The sequence below is a fragment of the Panthera leo genome, chromosome C1 (assembly GCF_018350215.1).
Source record: "Panthera leo isolate Ple1 chromosome C1, P.leo_Ple1_pat1.1, whole genome shotgun sequence".
Lineage (NCBI taxonomy): Eukaryota > Metazoa > Chordata > Mammalia > Carnivora > Felidae > Panthera > Panthera leo.
The window spans coordinates 91,225,370-91,248,980 of NC_056686.1; the positions used below are offsets into that span (position 1 = coordinate 91,225,370).

General features: G+C 40.1%; 1 protein-coding gene and 1 long non-coding RNA gene across 8 annotated transcripts in view; one reads left to right on the forward strand and one right to left on the reverse strand.

Moving 5' to 3' along the window:
- The first annotated feature begins 8,979 nt into the window (after nt 1–8,979).
- Nucleotides 8,980–17,867, forward strand: LOC122228241. Of its 2 annotated transcripts, none has more exons than XR_006206487.1 (3): nt 8,980–9,109; nt 13,872–14,011; nt 17,135–17,867. It is a non-coding gene; the product is annotated as an uncharacterized LOC122228241 (long non-coding RNA). The 2 variants fall into 2 exon arrangements; XR_006206488.1 differs by having other exon boundaries at nt 13,919–14,011.
- The window catches only part of VAV3 (vav guanine nucleotide exchange factor 3), a 468,861-nt gene continuing 456,210 nt past the window's right edge, over nt 10,961–23,611 (reverse strand). For all 6 annotated transcript variants that reach the window (XM_042953185.1, XM_042953183.1, XM_042953186.1 and 3 more), the window contains 2 exons: nt 13,844–13,995; nt 10,961–13,184 (listed from right to left, as the gene is read on the reverse strand). In XM_042953185.1, coding sequence (XP_042809119.1) covers nt 13,143–13,184; nt 13,844–13,995 — 194 coding nt within the window. In that variant the 3' untranslated portion in view covers nt 10,961–13,142. The remainder of the gene's footprint in view (nt 13,185–13,843; nt 13,996–23,611) is intronic.

Consider the following 23,611-nt stretch of genomic DNA (forward strand, 5'->3'; position numbering starts at 1 on the left):
TCTATGGATCAGCAGCCAGACATTGGTTTTGAACCTAGGAGTCAGGTCTAGTAGTCAAAAAGAAGAGCTCGATAGAGAATGGAGAAAAGAAATCATAAGCAGAAGCCTTTGGGCACTTCTGAAACTGTTCTCTACATATTTGGCTACAAGACCTTCTGAGAGTAATAACTATTGCTTTACTTCTGCCTTTTTTTTTTAACTTTATTTATTTATTTTGAGAGAGGGAGAAAAAGAACACATGCGGAAGGGACAGAGAGAGAGAGCGTGCACAAGAGAATCCCAAGCGGGCTCTGCATTGACAGCATGGAGCCCAATGTGGGGCTCAAACTCAAAAACAAGGAGATCATGACCTGAGCCAAACTCGAGTAGGGCGCTTAACCAACTGAGCCACCCAGGTGCCCCTAATTCTGCTTTTCAAATTTTGTACAACTTCTTGTTGTGTCAACACTACTCTGGAGTCATAAGAGAAATGGGATTCTGGGAAATGTAGTTCCATACTAAGTTGACGTGGCACAATCCTGCACAGCCCCAGAGAAAGAAGAGTGGTTAACCATTCATTCATTCATTCATTCACTCATTCAAACAATAAATACATTGTGCCAGTGATACTCTAGGCACTCATTTTGCAGCGCTTAAAACAGTTTTAATGGAACTTAAAGAATAGTGGGACAGACATAAGTAGATTTCAAACACTCAAATCTATAATTACAAACATGATAGTGTAGTGATGGAAAATAAGATGGGCCTGTGAGAGAAAATAACAGGAAGAACAATTTAGATTGGGTGTTCAGAGAGTACGTTCCTGAGAAATGATATGTAAGCTGAACTCTGAAAGATGAAATGTGCAAGGAAATGTTTTCGAGAAAAGGAAGACTAAGACATCTCAAAATGTCTTGAAAAAAGCAGAGTATACTTTCTACCACTTCTTAACCTACCCTTTGATCAGGAATCTGCTCCAAACAATTTTATTTTAGTCCTTCACTAAAACTCATATCAGGAGTACCATCACCTCCCATCCTCCCACACACACTTACTGTCAAATCCATTGGTGAATTCCCAGCCCTCATCTCACTCATCTCTATCGTTTGTGCAGTTGATCCCCCTTCCTTCTTGAAACACTGTCTTCACTGGGCTTCCAGAATATCAATTTCCATCTCTACCTACTAGAATGTGCTGTGCTCCAAGACATAAAGGGCTTTGGTTTGTTCATTGCCATATCTCCAGTGTTAAGAACAATGGAGGCACATAGTAGGCAGTAAATACTTGAATGGATTAGAGTTTGGGAAGAAACAGCTAGTGAGGTAGGAAAGGAAAGAAGAAAGAATGTATTCTAGAAGCCATGCGAAACAATTGTTTCAAGAAGAAAGTTGTGGTCAGCAGTTTAAATGTTGCTAAGAGTTGACTTTTGGATTTGGCAATGTGGAGGTTCTTAGAGGAGGTTTTGGTGGAGTCTTGAGGTCAAAGATCAGACTGAAGTAGGTTCAAGAAAGAATAGGATAAGAATTAATGTAAGTAACTTTAGCCAGCTGTTTTGAAGGGTGTTGCTCTAGAGGAGACCATAAAATGGACAGTAGCTGGAGGAGAATATGGGAAAGGAGCTTTTCTTATTGATTGATTGATTGATTGATTGATTGATTTAAAAAAGGATATTTGTATCTTGATGAGAAGGGTCTGGGAAAGAAATGGTCTGAATTTGTAGCCTGGAAAGGGGATAATTACTGGAATGATGTTCTTGAGGACAAGGAACGGGATTCCACCTGTCAGTGAATTAGTGGTTTCGGACAGGAGCATGGGCAGTTAATGTAACAGCAAGAAGAAAGGATGTTGATGCAGATGCATCTAGGTTGGTAGGTGTGGTGGGGAAAGTTGGTGAATGGTCTGTGATCTGTCTCCATTGCTGGAGTCTCCTTCTCCACCCAAACTGTAAACAATGGAGTGCCCCAGGGCTCAGTCATTGGCTTGTTTCTCCTACACTCATTTGCTAAAATGATCTCATTTAGTCCCATGACTTCAAATATGCTGCTCATTTGCAAATCTTGCCCCAGCCTCTAACTACAGACTCGTACCCAACTGCCTACATAACATTTGTATTTAGATGGCTGCAGACAGCTTAAGCTTACTGTATCCAGAACTGAATAGTTGATTTATCACCTCTCTTCCCAACTCAGCTGCTCATCCTTCACCATGCATATATAACACTAGGCACATGCCTAAACACTAAGCCAAAAATGTTGAAATCAGCCTTAATGATTCTTTTTCTCATCATTTCACATGCAAGTCATAGACAAGGCTAGCTGTGGCTTCAAAATATATCTGAAATCCCAATACTTTTCACACATCCTGTGATATCATCCCAGTATGAGCCAACATTGTTTCTCACCTGGGTTACACAATAGTGCTTTTATGGTCTCTGCTTCTGCTCTTGTCTCCCTTTAGTAAAACTTCTACCAACAAGACAGAATGATCCTTTGAAAAAAATATCTGATCATGTCACTTCCCTGCTCAAAACTTTCCACTGGTTTTTCCAAAAATAAAATCTAAAGCCCTTTCCATTATAAGGCCCTAGATTATTTGGTCTAAGATTAGCTAACTTATCATCTTCCAAACTTTCCTTTGTTCACTCTGTTCTAGAAATGCAAACCCACATGCTGTTTTTTGGAAGCACTGTGCCAAGCCCACCCCACCCCAGGATTCTGCACTGGCTCTTCCCTCTGCCTACAGTGCCTTACCCTGATATCCACATAGTTTCTTGGTTGGTTTCTTCAGGTGTCTGTTCAAATAGTCCCCAGAGACACCTTCTATGACTACCATGTCTAGATAGCAGTCCTTCCACTGTTTTGATTTTTTTTTCATCATATTTACTTCCTGATATTATGTCATGTGTATTTGTTTATTGTCTGCCTGCCTGTTCTTGCCAATATAAAGCAGGCTCTTTCAGAGCAGAGAGTTGTCTGTTCTCTCCACCACATATCTCCAGCACTCATGCACATAGATCTGTATTCAATACATGCATTGGATAAAAGGGAGCAGTTGAAGAATTTTGAAAAAGGAAATGAAATGATATGGTCAACAGATTGAATGGGGGCAAGAATGGGAGAGGGATGACAAATGGGGGCTCTTGAAATTATGAAGTTAACTTGCAATGAGGTAGAGGGAGTTGAAATAAGAAGAAACTGACTCAAGTCTGCCATTCAAATTTGTCCATCCCGATTTTGTTTGAGCCTCAGTTCCTTTTCCCATTTACAAATCTGAATCCCTGGCCAAATACTCATTGAATGTCTTGATGCAGAACGACAGAATGCTAAAACCAGAGGTAAACACAGCAATGATCAAATTTGATGCTTTCATCATACGTATGAAGAAAGTGAGCCTCAGAAAGATCAGAGGTTCCCCTCAGAGTTTCTTGCCTTGTTAGTGGAAGGAGGCAACACAAGAACCTGCTTCAGCACATTCTCATTCCTGGGCTCTTTCTACCACTCCCACCCCACTAGCTGTATTACAGGATTGTCTTGGAAAAAAAACAAAGGTAATTTTAACATCTTGGGAACTTTGAAAGTGCTAATTGTTTCAAAAATAACTTATGAGATTACAAGTTCAAGTTGGACTTTTTGCACAATTTTAATTGTATTTTCGGCTATGCTGAGAAGTCCCAAGAGAGCACACCCAGTTGTTTGAGTCTTTCTGCTCAGCGGCTTTGAACTGATGATGCGGCTGAGGCATCATTCCAGGGTGGTTAATTTAGGGTTTATCACTCCCCTCTTTCCTTCATGCCCCTCTTGGATATCTACACAAAGTCATCTTTGAGGCAAGACCTTAAAAAATGGGATTGTGTCAGATATTTTAAGGAAAATGAAAAATAAATCAAGTAATACAAGTAGACCAGACAGACTGGATTAAGGTAAAGAAAACAATTTCTTTTACACTAGTGTAGATTCATTTCATCACATAGTATTAATGTAAATTTTCTCCTTCAAACCACCCAGGCAACAATATCTCATCATTAAGTGTAATAAACACTGAGGGCATTTCCCACCTTTCTACAAAACCACAGCAGACTTTTCCTCCCTTCTTCATATGATGCAGGTTTAATTTGCACAGAATTCAGGGAGTGTTTCATTAATTCATTTAAATAGGTTGCTTGTTCCTAATGAGCTCATCACACAAAAGTGCTTAGGAGTCTTCCTCTCCTGGTGAGAAGATGTGTGATCTTGACACGGAAGGTGAGGAAAAAAAAGGGGTGGGGGGATAACTCACTTAGGGCTGAAGGCTGATAAGCAGGAAAATACATGGGTAAAAGTGGTATTGTTTCCATTGGCAACTACTTCAATTTCTGCCAAAGTCTATCCTTCCTGAGCAGGAAAGGAACATTCTATCAAGTGGTGTGGCATCTGCCTCTCTTTGGTACACTTTCTTCCTCCCGTGCTATACCCTCTTCTACTAACCTCTGCTGAAGCTTTTATATTTTCTAGAAAGCTCTCCAATAATCTGAGTATATAAAAAAATTATAACCATTACGGATTGAGTCCCCCTCCCCATTCATATATTGTAGTCCTAACCCTCAGCACCTCAAAATGTGACCCTACTTGGAAATGGGACCATTGCAGATGTAATTAATTAAGATGAAGTCATATTAGAGAAGGGTGGGACCCTAACCCAATATGACTGGTATCTTTATAAAAAAGGGGAGTTCAGACACACACACATGTGAATATTAGAGTTATCTGCCACAAAACTACCAGAAGCTCAGATTCTTCCCTAATGCCTTCTGAGGGAGTCTGGCCTGCTCGTACCTTGATCTTTGACTTCTGGCCTCCAGAACTAGAAAACAATGAATTTTTGTTGTTTGAGCCCAGTAGTCTGTGGTATTTGTTGCGACAGCCCTAGCAAGCTAATATAGGAGTTACTTGGAGAAAAATGGCAAACAGCGTTGATGTCACAGGCTCAGCTCTACCTCGGTCCATAGCATTGAGTGTAAGCTTTCTGAGATGGAAATAGGATCACGTCATTCCCCTACTTAAAACCTTCCTCTTTACTGCACCTACAAGACTGGCCTGATCTCCCTCTCTGACATCATCTCCTGTCACTCTCTGCCTTGTAACTCTCTCCAACCACTCTTGCACCTTGCTGATGTTCTCCCACCACTAAGCACTCATATATTCACATATTTCTTCCTCTCACTTAAATTTGGTTTTTGCTCAAAAATCATTTCCTTGACCACCCTACTAGATAAAATAATGCTCTCTTCACTTATTTTGTTTTGTTCCCCCCTTGGTAACACCCATCAGTACCTATTTTTACATCTCTATTGCTTTGTCACCATCTGCAAGGATGTTGGCTCTTCAAGTGTAGGAATTGTGTCAGGTTCATTGTTGTATCCTCAAAGCCTAGAATGGTGAAGTACATGAAGGAGCTCAATACATACTTGTTGAATGAATGAATGAATGACTTCCAGATACCTGGGGATTTTATAATTTTAAATTTTCAACAGCTTTTTCCAAGGAATATCTAGTTGCTGCTTCCATTTTTCTGTTTCTGTGAGATTGAGCCCACTTCTTATGCATCTGAAAACTCTCCTTCCCCCCAACCCGCCGCAACCCCTGCCCCCGCCTCCTCTCTCTTTCCCTCTCTCAACACTTTGAGCCTTGGAAGGGCATTCCCTAAATAAGAAAAGATAAAGAAAATGACCTCCCCAAGGAGACTCCCCTCTCTTATGTGCTCCTGTATTCTCTGCAGAGCCTGGAATGCAGTAAATGTTGGTTTAAGGAATCATTAGGACATTGTTTTTCTTCAAAGAACTAAATTTTAGTCAACTAATTTTCTCCAAACTAACCCAGGCACTTTAGACAGACCACATACTTGGCTTAAATAATCTTTCAATTTACCCATCTGTGGTAAGCAGCCACTAGGATAGCCCCCAGTGATCCCTTCATCCTGGTATTTATGCCTTTACAATCTCCTCCCCTTGAGTGTGAGCTGGATTTAGTAATTTACTTCTGAAGAGCAGAATGGAACATAAGTGATGGGCTGCCACTTCTGAGATTAAGTTATAAAGAGGCTAGTTTTCACCTTGAGTGCTCCCAGTCTCTCATCTTGGCTGGCTCATTCTGTGAGAAGCCAGCTGCTATGTTGTGAAGCAGCCATGTGGAGAGGCCCCCATAAGTGAGCTTGGAAGCAGACTCTCCCCCAGTGGAAACTGAGATGACTGTAGCTGACCCCTAGATCAAAGCCTCATGGGAGATCCTGAGCCAGAATAACCAATGAGCTACTCCAATTTTTGACCCACAGAAAACATGGGAAAATAAAGGTTTGTTGTCCTTAGCTGCTAAGTGTTGGAGTAATTGGTTACATAGCAGTAGATAACTAATATACCATGCACCATGTTCGATTTGTGCTCCTAAAACATCATTCTTAAAGCATTACTAATGTGAGAAATTAACTCAAGATGCTTCTTCCAAAGGCCAATATACATACAAAAGAGGTTTTGTTTTTCATGTCTGAGTTAACTTTTAACATCTGTAACATTTATTTTTGTATTTATTACCTTAAAATTTTAATTAAAAATGGTGGCCAAGATGCAAATTTAAAACTCTCTTGTTTATACATATTATTTCATTTACCCTCATAAAAACCCTTTGAAATAAGGTTCTATCATCACCTCATTCTTAACTATAGAGAAACAAGCAGTGTAAGCAACTTGCCCAACCTCATCCAGCTAGTAAGTGGTAGAGCCAGACAGTCTGGTTTCTAAGTCCTCATGAGGCCTTAACCATTAGTCCATGTTGCTTCTTAGACAAAAAGTCAAATACAACAATAAAGTAGGCCAAATAGTCTTAACATCTAGCCCTACTGTAGAAGATTCACTCATCCAGGACTAGAGTTTTCGTGATCAGTCTTTGATGAATTCTTAAAAGGATTAAATTAGATAAATTAGATAAATTAGATCATATATACCAAACATCTGGTATTCTACCTGTGCCTAAAAGTACAAAAAAGAGAATATCCAAATGAGAAGACAGATCTTAAATTATCATTGAAAACAAAGCAAAAAACCCTTTCCTGAGAGACGTTCAAATCACTAGAAAATTCAAAAGTATTCTCTGATCAGACAGACTGACACATTTCAATTGCATCAGTACACGCTGACAGCAGAAGATGCACGGGCTGTGATCCAGCCATGTTTCCACCTAACCTTGGATCTCAGCAGCTACCTGAATGATTCTCAGAGGAAAGGCCCTAGGAATTGTAGAAATAATTTTGAAAAATCAGCTCTCATGCATTGCTGTATCGTATTTGAATAAAGAGTGTTTATTTGACTTGCAGCCAGGACACTTGGGGTTGAGTCTTAACTTGGCCAAGAGTTTCAATCTGTGGGTTTCCATGAGTCTGGCCTTGGGAGGGCCAGATCATCCTACCAAGCCTCAGTTTCTTCATCTCTAAAATGGAAAGAGAATAAGGCGGGCCTACCTGCCTTTCAGATGCTACTCTAAATTTGATGAGCTGAAGTCTGTGAAATGACTTCATGAGCCATAGACTGTAAATGTAGGGATGTTTATGTTTACTTTTTGTTATTGGCAGGAGGATAATCCATACTAAATGTAGACCATCTGCATGCCCACCACCTGTGGGCACAGAGCAGTCATAACTCAAATGTACTGCTGCTATGGCGGAGGTGCTGGGGTGAGTCCAGAAGCACGCATGCCCAAGCAATTAATTCTGAGAGAGGTTGTGTCATGTCACCAGCCAAGAACTGGCCAATCTCCAGTGTTAGCGCGAGCGGCTGCAGTTTCTGAAGTTCGGTTGTAACCATCCACAGAGAACTCAACTGTTAGAGTCAAAGTTCAAAGCATACTTAGTGGTTCAGCCACAGAAGCTAAAGTTGGTGCCCACAAGTCCCCACACAAGAATCCACTCCACAGTACTCCCTGTCACCAGTGTGACTAAGGCAGACCCGCCAAGCTGCCTTCGTGCCACTTACAGCCAGGAAATGATTATGCAATTACTTGTTACTGCCACCAGACAGACATTTGACTTTCAAGGTTAAGGCTGGTATATTATAAAACCTCCACATTTTGATGAAGCCTTTTAATTTCTTTATTCTGAACCATGAAGAAAAATAGAACTTCACAAAACTGGAAGCTAAAATGGAAGTAAGAGAACTCAACCAGTTAACCTCCTCCCTATCAGAGATGAAGACCTTGTGTGCTTTCAGCTGGGAAAAGGGGATAAGGCTCTACCAGCAGATGATAGGTTGGACACATCAGCCATTCTGGAGTTCACCCTCCCCCAGCTTAGGATTCAACACGGACCCTGGTGTCTAGTAAAGCACAGGGCATCGGGGTGCCTCAGTTGGTTAAACATCCGACTTCGGCTCAGGTCATGATCTCACAGCTCGTGAGTTTTGAGCCTTGTGTCGGGGCTCTGTGCTGACAGCTCAGAGCCTGGAGCCTGCTTCGGATTCTGTGTCTCCTTCTCTCTGCCTCTCTCCCCACTCGTGCTTGGTCTGTCAAAAATAAACATTAAAAAATTAAAAATAAAGCACAGGATGAGACTTTTGTGTACATTCTCTTTCTTCACTGAGGCCTCTCAACATCTGAGTTACTATATTTGTGCAGGATTCTCACACAGAGTCGTGACACGGAGGCTTTTCTTTCCAGGAAGCAACTTTATTCATGCAGTCACTGCTCAATTGGGATTTGTACCCAAAGAACTGAGCCCCGAATGCCACGTTGTGTAGTTTTTTGTATTGTTTTACTTCTTTGTCTCCCATATATGGTAATATACAAACATGCAGTCTGATTAAGTGGACTCATGTTACAAGGTCTTGAGGGATGTCATGTATGCACATAACCAGGTTGCCTTAAAGCGTTTTTTTTTTTTTTTTTTTTTTTCCATAGGGAGGGGACCCTACCACAGTTGCATTGTGCCTAGAAACTCTGGAACTCTCTGACAGAGCCAGAGTCTAGAATGCTTTAAATTTTGTGTAGGTCTTGTGTCGCTGTTTCCCCAATCCTGATTGATGGCATCTAACTAGAGACAGGATTCCTTTTTGATCTTCTTTCTAGGATTTGTCCATTAGTTACAATAAGGTACCTTCCAAAGTCTGCCAGAGGTGAGTACATAACATTTCTCATCAGAGTCCACCCAATCCCAGAAAACTAGTTTCAGTGAGAAATGAAGTGACTAATGGACTGACTCTAAATGATTATGAGCTGGGTGAAAATTCCATTTTCCTAGTGAAAATAATGTGGAGCTATTAAACTCAACTTCTGAGATTGTTTGTGGGTTTGCATATTAATCTTCCTTAACACCTTTTATTCCATCTATAATTTGAATAAGTTCAAAATTAAACCATGCCTATGAAACAAAGCATTAGCTCCAATATTCAAAATAAAAGCTGAGTACTTTACAGTTCATAAAGGGAAGGAGAATTCTTGAGTACTCACCATGTGCCAGGCTCTTTGCTGGCATCCTTTTCACATGCTATGGTTTATCCTTCATATTTATTCCTTTATTATGGACAATTGATTTCAGAAGAGTCAATGGCAGAGCTGGGGTTTGAACCCAGATCTGATGGATGCTAAAACTCCTACTCTTCCTAGGATATCAAATGGCTGAATTTCCTTCCTGGAGAGACTAATTTAGAATCTGCAGAGTTATGCTCCCTAATCCAATAAATGAGCCTGAATTATGTTAAAGGAATTCAAAGATTAATATGGCAACTACCCAAATCTGCCAGCAAATCCATGACAACAGTGATGATAATGATGACAAAAATGGTTCAGGACAGGTCAGGCATTCTTTCACTTTATAGATATAACCTCAGTTGAGTCTCACAACCATCCTGTGAAACAGGTACCATTGTTATACTGATTGGCTGAGGCCCTGTGTGGCCGGGATGGGATGTGCACCCATATGCAGTCTGATGTGTGGGGCCAAGCTCCTACCACTCTTCTATACTGCTGTCAAATAGAGCAAGCACCAAGAGACTAATTCTAATTATCCACATATTTAACTCAACTACTTGATGGAAGACAAAATACAGGAATGTTATAAAGCATATGTTCCCATGTCAACGAATAAACAATGGGGGAATGAATTCTCAATGGTGGTGAGGATGGTGACAATTTGATGGAAGGTCTAAGAGACACGAAATGTTAATATGTCGAAGAGAAAAACCAGACACCAAAGACTCTGAGTAAAGAGCATGAGAGCTGGATAACGCACTGTACTACAAGGAAATCGGGGGATTTTGTATTTCTGAGCACAGCTGTGCTGGTGATGTCAGGCACATACTACTGTGTACTCCTGGAACAAGCCTTTCCTGGCCCTTAGAACAGGCTCCCACCCTCTCCTAAGCCAGCCTGCCCCCACCACTGAGGACAATCCTCAGGCCTTCTCTGCCAAAGGAAACTTGCCTCCGTGCCTTTCTGGTTTAGCAGTTTGCTATTTTCTGTGCAAAGTTTGAATCAAGACAGAAAAAAAACAAAAGTCAATCTCTGACATAGTCTCTCTAGGGAATATGTGTTGGAGGTTTTCTTTTACAAGGCAAAAACAAGCAAATGTTTCTAAGAGTAGTAGTGGCTATTCAGGCTTTGAGGCTGGACTACCTATGTTGGAACCTCAGTCCTGACACTTACCAGCTGTATGATCTGGGTCAAGTTGCCACCTCTCATGATGCCTCAGTTTCTTCATATGAAAAATGGAGATAATATGGGGTTCCACCTTCTGGAGTTGTTAGTCCACACAAAGCATTTAGAACAGTGTGTGGCACATAGTGAACACAGCAGTAGATATTATTTGCCACTACTTGAGTATATCTTGTAGGTTCATAACTTTCAGATTTCATAAATCTGATCAAAATTAGGGCTTCCATTCCCTTGTTGATTATGAGGTAGATGTTGAATTATGGAATTGTTCAATAGACTCTTCAACTCTCAAGAAATCAATGTAATGCAAGTAGTAACTATTTTATTGACATATTTACAAAATATTACAAAGTGAAATACCACTCTAATTCACCATATTACACAATGGCTGCATACAGGCAAGACAAAGCATATGGAAGAAACGTTTACTTCTGTCTTTGGTATTAGAAATCTACACAAATCCGCAGCATTTAAAATTTCCAATACAAAGTATTAAACACAGACAAAGATGTAATTGGCAATGTCATGAAAAGGGGCTCTAATGTCCTCTGCTAGGAAACCCCCAGGTCTATGAAATGCAACAGGAAAACCAAACACCATTTGTAAGGGAGGGAGTCTCTTGGCTAAAATAACAATAAAAGAAACAATATAGGCTACAGTACTATACATAGGAGTATTTCAATTTGTGTGAAGTGACTTTCTCCGTAACATTTGGCTGACAGTAACAGACAAAACATTCCCGAGACACAGGATCGCAGGTAAGACTTCATAGGAAAGAATCCATTCTGAGAGTACACCTTGAGGGTATAACTTTACTGTACAGAACATTTTATAAAATTCATTTTTGTGATCATTTACACATATACAAAAACTTAACTGGTTTTAGCAAATAATTTTTCTAAAACACAATCACAGTTTACATAATTCTGAGGTAAAGGTCCTGAATCTATCTTTTGAGAAGTCCTAGCTCACGAGGGTCTCTGAAGGGGGATATGTCCTACTGAACATTAAGTTCTGACATTAAAGTGGGTTGGGGAAAGGGCAGGCCACACCTACCTACCTCATTTCAGAGATGATCCAGAATTTCAGAACTGAATGTCCCTAGTTTGGCTCTATTAAATTAATGCTTCTCATGTTTTGTTTGGTTGTCTTCAAACATGAAACACTCTGAATCTTGTCAGAACAAGACTTCTGCTACGGAGAAAATATTTCATCAGCAAAGGGCCAAGTTAGTGTCTTAACCTGACTGTCTTGACTAAGGACTCTGTATGTCCCAGGAAGAACATATTTAACCTCCTCACATAAAAAGTAAAGGCTTGGTCAAATAAATGCACTGCAAAACAGATCTTCCCACCAGTTAACGGACACTCCCAAGGGGGCTGCAGGTGGGAAGATCCTAGTAAAAGGCTGGGAGCCCACAGTGAATAAGACTAGAAAAGTCTTAGTGACCCTCCTGTCCCAGAAATGCATATAGGACCCAGCTGGGCTTCCCTTTCAAAATCCTCACCAAAGTTGTCTGTGCTACTGTAAATACTCCAGGAAAATGTGAGATTCAACAAATATGTCCTTTTTTTGGGGGGGGGGGAGCTTATGTTAATAGATGTTGCTTCCATAAAATGACTTACAATCAGTTATAGCCCTTGATCTGTTTCTGTAAACAATGCCACCTTTCCCAGGTTACTTGAAATTACCCAGAACATACCCAGCCAAGATTATTTCATAGAGTGAATTACACATTTCCAAAATAACTCTATGAAATCATGAAGGCTTTGAAAATTTAATATGAAGACACTCTTTTATGTACTTTTTTTTATATGAAGAAGTTTGCAAATATAATCAGAACATCAATGAATAATTAAAACCCCTCTGGGATATATCACTTATGAAGCAAACCTGAGCATTTGCCTCCTCTGTTTTATCATGAGTAACATCTGGGGGTAAAAGTGTCTGCCAGGTGATGAGTCACCTTGTGAAGCAATTTAAGACAAGGAGTGCTGGACCTTTCCCGGAAGCTGCCCAAAAAGCGAGACTCTGATTTTTCCTCATGCTGGGAAAAGCAAAATTAAACTTCTGCTTCTTTGTACCATCAAAGATTCTGGTGAATGGCACATGAGAAGAAAGTAAATGTGTGTCCACCATTTACTGATAGCTGGCATTCATGGTGCCTGACCACACATGGTAAAAAGAAATACGAACCAATGTGTTTGCAGGGCTCTTTTGGGGAAAAAAAAAAAAAGCTTTTGGCTGTGCCCTAGTCCCCGACAATGACAGACTGGCAGGCTGTTTCTTGCACAGCTCTAGGCAAGCCATTAATCTGTCAGTACCAGCATCTTTAGAAATCCCAGCATTAAGACTTAGGAGGGGAAAAGGAGGGAGGATGTTGAATAGCCAGAAATGTGGCTTTTTAAACACTTCAGTTAATTCACAATGCTGTGCAGGCTTCTGTTTATCCCTTCTCTGAAAGTTCTGGTGCAGGGTGTAACGCTGGAGTGGAATTTATTCATCCTCTTCCACATACGTGGATGGAAACCAGCCCACCTAAAAAAGAAAGGCAACCAACATAGCAACATGACTTCACATCTGGCATTTCAAAGGGCTCTACAAATAGAGCATTTAGTTTTTATAACACCCCGATTAAACTGGGGTTTTATGGCCACTGTAGGTAAAGGAGATTGATTTAACTGCCCTAGAAGACCGACAGAATGAGTGATGGAGACAGAGGAATAAAAGAAGCCTAAAGAGTGTTCTAATGTGCTAGCACACAGACAAATATGTAAATTAAGTGTACTAAGGGGCTATACTATTTAACGCTCCCTATTTCTGCTATAGAACAGGATACAAAGGGGTACTATGTCTCCATTCTTTCCAATTTAGATCAGCAGCTCTTATAAATATTCTATGTTCCACATAAAATTTATGCTCCGAGGCTTATGGACTAAAAAGAATGGAAATGTTCCTCAATCCTTTTCCAAATAGGAAGCCATCAAACCTGCCTAGGTGAACTTTATTTATGCCACAATCATGTTCATTCAACATCTTTTTCTTGAGTGTCTATTTTCAGTGAGGAACACCACCACTCTCCAGAGCCTTGGAGAGGCTTGTGGGGTGAAGGCTTCTCCCCAGCCCCACGGCGGGTGCCCACAGCAGCCCAGTCCCCTTCCTTCACCCGCGCAAGCACATCGAGAGGGACAGCTCACCCTGCCATTTACTTCTCCTCTCCACCAGCCATTTGCACTCATCTTCGTGTAAATCTTCACCACGTCTCCTTTCAGCAAGGACAATTCTCGCATGTCTCTGGCACAGAAGTCATACCGAGCAACGGCGATGCCCAGCACTTTTGGACTTAGCACTGGAAAGAAATGATGGTGAGTCAGCAGTGATCTGTGGTCCCACGACCACCAGAACCTAATCAGATGAATGTTATAGATGCAATCCAAATGCACAGCCATGATTTCACTACAGACTAGTGATAATGGTGGAGGACCTTGAAAGCAGCAGAGTTGCTGTTTCAATTCAGTCTGGTGTGGTCAAGTTCATTTCAGGCAGTTTAAAGAACCGCTGTTCTGTTTCATTCTTCATCAGAACCCCAAAACAGGGACTAGCTTTTGTTAAAAAAAAGAAAAGAACCTAAAATTACCAGCATGCATTCCCTACAGATGGCACAATGATCTATTTCTAACTAGAACCTCTAAGGTCAAAGGTTTACATTTTTATCTCATAATCTCTCCAACTAAGACTTAAAACAACCAAATGCTTTGCTCTGAAATTCTCCTATTGAATCCATGTCATTGTCATTACTTCTAGTTAAAAGGCTCTTCCTTCCCCAACCAGCCCTTTTTGGTTAAAACTTCTTGGGGACAAACTCAATTGTTGCTTCATATAGAGTTTCACTATGTGAAGAAGCTTCAGTCAGGTTTCACCGAAAGAATGCATAAACACCATCAATTTATCCTCTTTCTTTCAAACAAATACTGTAGGTATAGAAAACCTTTACTGAAGGAATGAAGTGCTAACTTACTCCTTGTCCTAACCCACCCTGCCCCGAAAGAAAAACTCTATTCAAGCTGTACGTTTTTTCTTCTCTAGTGTTTTATAACACATTTCATATTAACTTCTCTACCTGTTGCTCATTGGGGTTATAAAGTGTTTTCAATTATACGTGCAGTGATTCTGAGAATCACTCACCTGGGAACGGTAGGACTTTATAAACCTTAAATGGGAGAGGAACACAAGTGTAAGAAAAACAAATGGGAAATGCCATCCATCTGTATTTTTAACAGTTCCTGGTGCCCAGGCAGCTGCGGTTATGACCTGCATTACCCTGGAAGAGCTTGCCCACGTGGAGACAGGGATCTCTAGCCTATTATTCAGGGCTCTGCAATGACAGGGTTTTTTTTTAGTCTCCAGGTGTCCATCATAAGATAAACGAATAGCAATGCTGTAGATTTCAGAACTGTAAAGGGAGTAAAAATGGGTCATTTTATTTTACTGTTCAGACACAAACCACTTTAATAGTTTTCTTACTGAAAACCGTCCCATTACCGGGTCGCTACTCTTAGAGTTGGCGCACATAAAGACACCCCTGTGACGGAAAAAACCAATCATCACCTTAACTGTGTGACCTTGCGCAGGTCTTTTAACCCTTGAGGCCACACTTTTCTTACCTATAAAATGAAAACTCTATGCTAGATGACTTCCAAGGTCTTTCTAGTACTAAATGTTATGATTCCATTGGGACTTACAGGTTAATTTTTAAAAATCTGTAAGAAAACATACTTGACCTAGCCATAATGTACTCCCCTACATGTCACATCAACAGCCATTAAATTCTCAGACTAATGACTGAAATCAAGACCAGAATGCCCACACACAAACTGATGGGCACAGTCATCCTTCCAAGCAACATGAAATATGTTTTACTTTTATATTTGGAGACAAAGTTGGGATTGGGTTCTATTTATTTTCTTAATGGGAATAAGTAAGCATTGGCTTTTCTCAGCTAAAATTTCTGATCCTCAAGAAAACTAATGATTTTATAGAGTGCTTCATCTCCCGCTTTATGCTTTCAGCCCTCAACCCTTTCCAACCTCTACCCAAAAGACAAAACAAAAAATGTCTAACGGAAATACATAACACGAGCACACACACAAAACCAGGAGAGTGAAATGTCATGACAGACGGTGACTATGACAGAGAAGAGGAAACTGCATGGTGGGAATGGGACTCTAGGGACTATTTGTGAGAAGATGCATCTACATGAGAAGCTACACATAGAAGTCAAAGTATTTTATTTGCAAACAGAAGCAAGTTGAAAAGACATATAAAAGCAGTAAAGCAGTACCTGACCAGAAAGGAGTAGAAGAAGGGGGAACAAAGCTGTAGTCTGGAGGAGTTACAAAAGAAAACCCACAGAACAAAGAAGGGGCTTAGAGAAAGAAAGAAAAAGAGAGAAGCAAAAGAGCATTTAGGTAATGGCAAAAAATCTCAACACAGCTATTTCGTTGTCTATAATCCTAAGAAAATGGTCACATCAAATTTGGAGTATTAAGCTTCACTTTCACCCACTTCTCTCCTATCACCATTTCTAAATGAAGGACAAGCCAGATTTTTACATTTTGATTGACACTAGTTCTGAAATTTAGAGCTATCCCTTTAGCGGTGAACACAGCATACCCACTCTACCATGGTGTCATCTTTGAACCCCTCCCATCCGAGGATGGCCTTCTTTTGATGTGATACACAATTCCCACTTTGCTACACCAGTGGAAAAGAGGAGACTGTAAATTCTTAATGTAAAATATGCTTCACATCAAAACTGATATAAACAAGTAAGAGCCTATAGAGTAGGGTCAAGGAAACATGCAGAGCCCATAGGAAAGTCAAGGAAACACTCATACAATTTGTTAGAAACCATCCCCAACCCCTAACCAAGCATGCACATGCTAATTTATTACCACAAAAATGTAAATCGCTTCAAATCTTACCATACCTGGACAAGTAAATACATCCGGAAATTTTGGGAATGTATGGAAAAGTTCTATGCAAAAACTACCCTCAGAAGCTTTTTACTTTACTTTTAATAATAAAAGCTAATAATCATCAAATGGTTCTGAAGTGTTAAATGTCCTGCTCAATGTTTTACACTCAATATTTAATTTAGCCATCACAACAATTCAAAGAGGAAGGTACTAATACCACTTTCCTTTGATATTTTTAGAACAACCTAGATTCAAACCTAGGCAGTATGACTTTGGGGTCCAGGCTCATAACTGCTGCATTGCTCTGCATCTAGCACTCTGCTTTAGGTACCTCCATAAGCAGTTATAAAACTCTACCTGTTAATATCATGGTGCCATTGCAAAGGAAAAGAAAGGCATGGTTATAAATTTTCTTCCAATATTTATTCTCCCCCTTCATCCCTGCAATAGGTTATCTGGCCAGGCCAAGTTTGCCCAAAAGGAAGACTTCACTTCTCTGTCTTTATGCAGGTCTATGCAACTATATGACTAAGTTCTTGCCACTACGATATAATAAGCAAGGGTGTTGGAAGGTGGCCTGTGGTACCTTCCCTGGCACATGAATTCACCTTTCTTTTTGGTTGTTCATCCTACCCTGCTGTACGGAATTTACAAGCTACCATCTGGGTCCGTGAGAAGAAAGGCCTCGCTTTAAGGACAGTAGCTCATGAGCTTCAGGGAAGCTGGAGTTCTGAAGATTTTATGGAAGAGGTGACCTGCCCTTTCCCCCAGCCTTGGTCTGGCCACTTCTAGGTTTTTATGAGAATGAGAAGTAAATGTCTATCCTGTTTAAGCCAGTGTTTTCTCGGATTTCTGTTACTTGTACCTGGACCTAATCTAAACTGTAACAAAAGTTTCTATAACCGAGGAGGAGGTGAAAGTGGGCTAAACAAACTGCAATGCGTCCATATAACCTTGCAATACAGATTGTCTCTTTCAGACCATTGACTGATTTGATAGCCACAGAATTCTCCCAAAGTTAATACTCTTGTCAGGAAGGGCTTCTTTGATACCTGGGAACAGTCGTAACTCATTAAGGGGATCCTCAGATCCTATTTAAGTAGACTGGCCGTGGGAATTGGAGGAGATTCAGTTGCTCTTGCAACCATGGACTATGGATCCCTCATATAAGACACTTTCCTCATGAATGTCCTTACATATTTACTTTTAACCTACCCTGAAGTATATCCTTGTTGATAATCAAGGCTCTCTTCTAATCCATTACATCTCCCACATTACATTATTTTTGTTTTAAAACTCAGTGATACATGCCATTACAACTAATTTTACAATATGCTCAATTCATTTATTGCCATGCAACATAACTGGTTTAATTTCCTTGAGATGTTATACACACTATTAGAGACAAGAGGGGATGCCATCTCTAATGAGAAAAATGGCTCACATCTAACTGTATCTTGACAATCTGCAAGATTCCTATCCCATGTTTGTGAGAACTTAAATTAGAACCCCCATTCTACAGATTCCTTCTGGCAGGTACTAGAATTTTCTCCTTGGACTGCTTTCTAAATGTCCATCCTTCACTATCTCTCTGGGACTATTTATCCATAAAGTAATAAAAGAAGACTGCATTTCTCCAAAATTTCTAATGAAGATAATTTAAGTCAGCAGTCTGAACTATAACAAGAGATAAGTTAGCTCTAGAAGGAAGATATAAGAAATCAATGAAAACACAATTAAATGAAATTTAAATAATCTCAACAGGTAGATACATTAGATCAGATAACCTGTCTCTAATTTAAAAATATCTAACATTCCTGAAGTGATACGGATAATGCCTCACTATGCAAAGTGAACTTGAATCTGTTTCAGATACACACTTTCAGTGTGCTACCTTGTCTCTTATCTAACCCTAAAAGCCTTATAAGCACTGGCACTCATGTCAAATAGCTACAGTTGGAATCTTCCTCAATCTTATCTAAAATATTATAATCTTAGCTGAATGGTAGCTATTCCCCCAGGGTTAGGCCTTGGCTCCTCTACTGGCTTCACTGGGAACTAATTTTTTTCCCCAGTGAAGGGAACAAACAGATTCTAAGATATGCCTTGGCTCCTCATCTGAATTCCAGTCTGTGATTTCAGATATTTTCATGACACTGCCATGAAGGAAAACCACTATCTCCGATGCAACCTGCCTGAAACCAAAGTCATGATCCCCATCCCCATAACCTAGCTCAACCCTCCACATTTTTTTTTTCAATGACTCTTGTGTTCTTTGCAAACTACCCTTGCAAAGTCAGTATGCTTTTTGCCTCTTCCTGTTCACTCTCTTCTTCCTCCGAAATATGAAGTTATTCCTTCACCAAATTCTCAGCTCTATCATTCCAACCCAGGTACTTACGCCATTTCTAAACTAAGACAACTGCCTCCCAGTTGGTCTTTTTGCTTTCAACATTTTTTTCCATTCCATATGAAATACTGCCTCTCAGCTACTCACAATAGACAAAGATTCATCATTCCTTTTCCCAGATTAGGAAATCCAAACTCTTGCCCTGAATTCCATGGCTACTTATAGTCTGGCTGTTTCCTGCCTTTCTAACCAAATATTCCATCATTTTCTCATATAAATTCTTTACCCCTAGACCAGCTGGTGGGCATGCACACCAAGGCCCTCAGTATCGGTTTCTTTCTCGAATGTTTCTCCTCCATCTTGCCTCTGCTAACCTTAACCTCCTTGTCTCCAAGGCTCTGCTCAGGCCCTTTCCAGGAGTCTTCCATGACCAATCCCAACAACACTTGTCTTCTTCCCTATTCTTTCTAGTCATCTCTAGGCACTTACATCCCTGGCTCTACTGTTTAATTATTGCATGTGCTCCTGTGTTCTATCTCCAAAAAGTTGTTGATTCTGGAGAGCAGAGGCTAACTCTTACACTGCTTCTGCTTCTCCACAGGATCGGGCCCAGTGCTAAGCACTGAAGCTGCTGAATGGACAAGTGTCTCAGCAGGATATTTAATTTTGCAAGCTCCTTATGTCTCCTCCTCCTATTCATTTAGCTCATCTTCTGCACACTTAACTGCTCAAAAAGACCTCCAACAAAAGCCAGCACAACACAAAGAAAAGAATGTGAAATATTTTCAGGTTTTATTCCCCAGGATCTCTGAGAACCATAATCTATTGATGATATTCTTACAATAACTAATTTTTTCTGAGATGCTGAACAGCTATTAAATACTGTACATCTCTTGGCATTAAGCATACTGTATGCCTGAGGAATCCTCTTAGGGGTAAAAGGTTAATAAGTTTCTCCTACCACCCAGTGTATAGCTTTCAGCCAAATATTTTAAAAATTGGTAGGGATGCTTTCTAGTTTTCTATACATCGTAGCATGACTTACTGTTGCCATTCTTCCTATACATTAATTTTCACTGCCTTTGGGTCCTTAATTCTCAAAAGCTGCCAAAATAGCATCTGAATGTCTTGCATCTACAGAGACAAGAGTATAAAACAACATGTTTCCCTTGGAAAGTATGGGTTTAAATATAGATGTAAATGATGTCAGAATAAAGTATTTGATAAAAATTTTTTTTTGCAGAATGGCTTAACCTGCAAAACATATTTACATCCTTACCGAGAACATATCCACCTATTTCAAAACACATATAGAAATACATGTTTTCTTCATCAAACTCCTTCTCTCATACCAAGATGCCGCTAATTGAAGAATTATTGGCAGGTGCATATCCTGGAATGGAACTAGAAACAGCCGAGTAACAGTGTATTCAAATGACGATGTTGGGGGAATGATTATCTTCCATTCCTTTCACTTTCTGGGCTCATACTCACTTCACCACCTAGTATTATAGATAGCCTATCTGCTAGTACATCACATCATTTTGGGAAGCTTCTTGAGAGAAACAACTCTTTTTATTCATATCTGTATCCTCTGAGACAATGTTAAGTCTATGTTGAGAACGTTATCATTGAGTAGTCATTTGCAAACTGCAAGCTTTAATTAAGGACCTAACTTCCCTCCTTTCTCAAACACTTTGAGCTCCTTATTAGCACAAACAAAGGAGAAGTTTACTCAGAGAGATCAACACATTCAGGCTGGTCTCTCTGGCTATTTTTCACACGATACCTGGTGCTCAGTTGGGTTAACATTGATGGGGCATTATGAAGTGAATGGCTCATACTTTAGTGACTTAATATTCCTCATTAGGAACTACTAAGGATGCAGTCAAATATTATTTATCAACTTTTCCAAGTTAAACAAAACCTAAAGTACAAACATTCTCTAACTGAAACAGAAGTTACCTGTTAATAAACTGAGAATAGAAGCTATAAATCATTAGTGAATATTATTCAGTTCTGAGACTTGACTGACAAGACAGAACCACCGAACACAGAAGTGTATCAGTCAAGAAAAGAAGAACAGAGTGTTTAGTGTAGAATAAAAAGTGCTAGAGAGTTGATATTTGATGCCTATACTTTTGTGGCAAGGCTAGTGAAACGTTGCTTTGAAGTTTTAGCTCTCCTTGATTACGCCATTCATGTTCATGAGCAAATGAAAATCTACTCAACTTTTAATAATATTTGAAATGTATACCCCGTGGAGGCCAAGCTCAGTCAACACTCTTCCTTAAGATACTGGTTATCAAATCACAAAGTATTTTTGAACTACCACATAATCATGTATTACATGTGTAACTGAATATGAGCCTAAGCGTTTACTAATTATTTTCTGAGACAGACATTGCCTAACACTCAGCTTTAAGTTGTAACAACCACAAGTGTTCACATTCACTTATGTAAAAAGAAGCTGTCAGTAAAGAGATCAGCAATGGTGCTACCATCAATAGAGTGATCTCTGGGAGTTTGCTGCGCAGCAGTGGCCTGGAGGAGAACCATGTTCCTATGTGGGACACTGTGACGAGTGATCCAGTAGATTCTTTTTACCAAGGCTGTCTACAGATGGCCTAGCAGCAGAGAACATGCTGAGAATTTAATGAATGTTTAATTTAAATTTGTGGTCCTTAACCTGGTTTTATTTTAGAACTTAGCCATGCCTTAGACATAGTGTCAAAGACTTGCTCCCCTGCCAATGTTTATAATGTTTACTGTACATTTTATATATTGTCACTGAAAAAAAACTAAATAATTTAGATTGGTTTCATTTCATTGAATGCTGACATCTGGCAAATAGACCAATCTCCCTTAAGCTGAAATCCAAAATTATAACAAGGAAAACTTAGGTCTAGAAATCCTGGAAAAAAAAATAAGTCTGTACTCAACACTGCACAGTGTAAGCGTAGAAAGCCAGTATCAAGAAAAAGATGAGTATAAGGCCTTTCCTGTTGTTACAGAAAATTAGACCATTTGACATTTCTAGGAATTTCAGATTATTTATAGACATCTAGTTTATCAAAACATGAACTTAACTCTAACTCCTTACTCTTTAAAAATAATTGGTAGAGGGGCACATGGGTGGCTCAGTTGGTTAAGTGTCTGACTTCGGCTCAGGTCACGATCTCGTGGTTCATGAGTTCGAGCCCTGCACTGGGCTCTGTGCTGGCAGCTCAGAGCCTGGAGCCTGCTTCAGATTGCGTGTCTCCCTCTCTCTCTCTGCCCTTCCCCAACTCATGCTCTGTCTCTCTCTCTCTTAAAAATAATCATTAAAAAATTAAAAAAAATTGGTAGACGTTTATTAAGCAACTACTGATGAGTATTGTGCTAAGGTGCTATTGGAGATACAACAATAAGAGCATGTGACTTCAAAAGAGCTTACAGATTGGTGAAAAGACAGACACAATACAGAAATGATACAGAGATAGGGAAACCATTCATTTTGGATTGAGAATGCTAGGACTACACTTTAGGCTTCATCTGGGCCTCTCCTTAAAAACAAAAACAAAAACAAAAACAAAAAAAACCTCCAGTCTTCCACTTGCTCAGGTCAAGAGCTTAGTTGTCCTTGTGTCTTCTCTTGCTATTCAATTTCACATCCAGTGCAAATATCCTGTTGGATCACCTTCAAAATGTATCACCTATGTGGCTACACGTTGGTTCAAGTTGCTACCATCTCTTAGCTGAGGAGCCGCATGAGCCTCCTCACTGGTCTAGGGAGGCTTCTACCTTGTCCCGCACATCTCCATGGTCTTTTGTCAACACAGAAGCCAAACTAATCCTATGAATACTTAAGGTTCAAATCATGTCTCTCCTTTGCTTAGATCCACCAGCAGCCTCTCATTTCCTCCAGGCTAAAAGCTAAAGTCCTGAAAAGCAGCACATGGTCTGGCTTCCCTTACCTGTCCTTCTGCTCTGGCCACATTGCACATGTCATGTCATATATGCTTTCTTTGCATTGGCTATTCCCTCTCACTTTTGTCTTTACCCAAGTGTTACCTTCACAATGAGGATTACTTTGATGCCCCATAAAAGAGTCATGGACATACATCACTAGTGCTTTGTGGCACAGAGAGAAAACAGGCTTTATTGACCAGGGGGGATGACATGTAGGCAGAGAAGTAGGTAGAATGCACCTCAAATTCCCGTTGTCCTATTGCTTAGGTTGGGCACGGATGGTCTGCACACACCATGGTCAAAGCTTCCAGCAGCCTGCTCTACAGACTGATAGAGTATTTATGCAACCTTATAATAACAGAAATTCCCTGTTATGGACTGAATGTTTGTGCTCCCCCTTTCTCCAAACTCATATGCTGGTATTAGGAAGTGGGGCTTTTGGGAGGTGCTTAGGTCATGAGGATAGAACCCTAATGAATGAGATTAATGCTCTTATTAAAGAGATCCCACAGAGTTCCCTCGCCCCCTTCCACCATGTGAAGATATGTGGTGTCTTCTATGAACCAGGAAACAGGCTCTCAGCAGATACTGAATCTGCTGGCACCTTGATCTTGGACTTCCCAGATTCCAGAGCTGTGAGCAATACATTTCTGTTGCTCACCAGCCATTCGGTCTATGTTATTTTG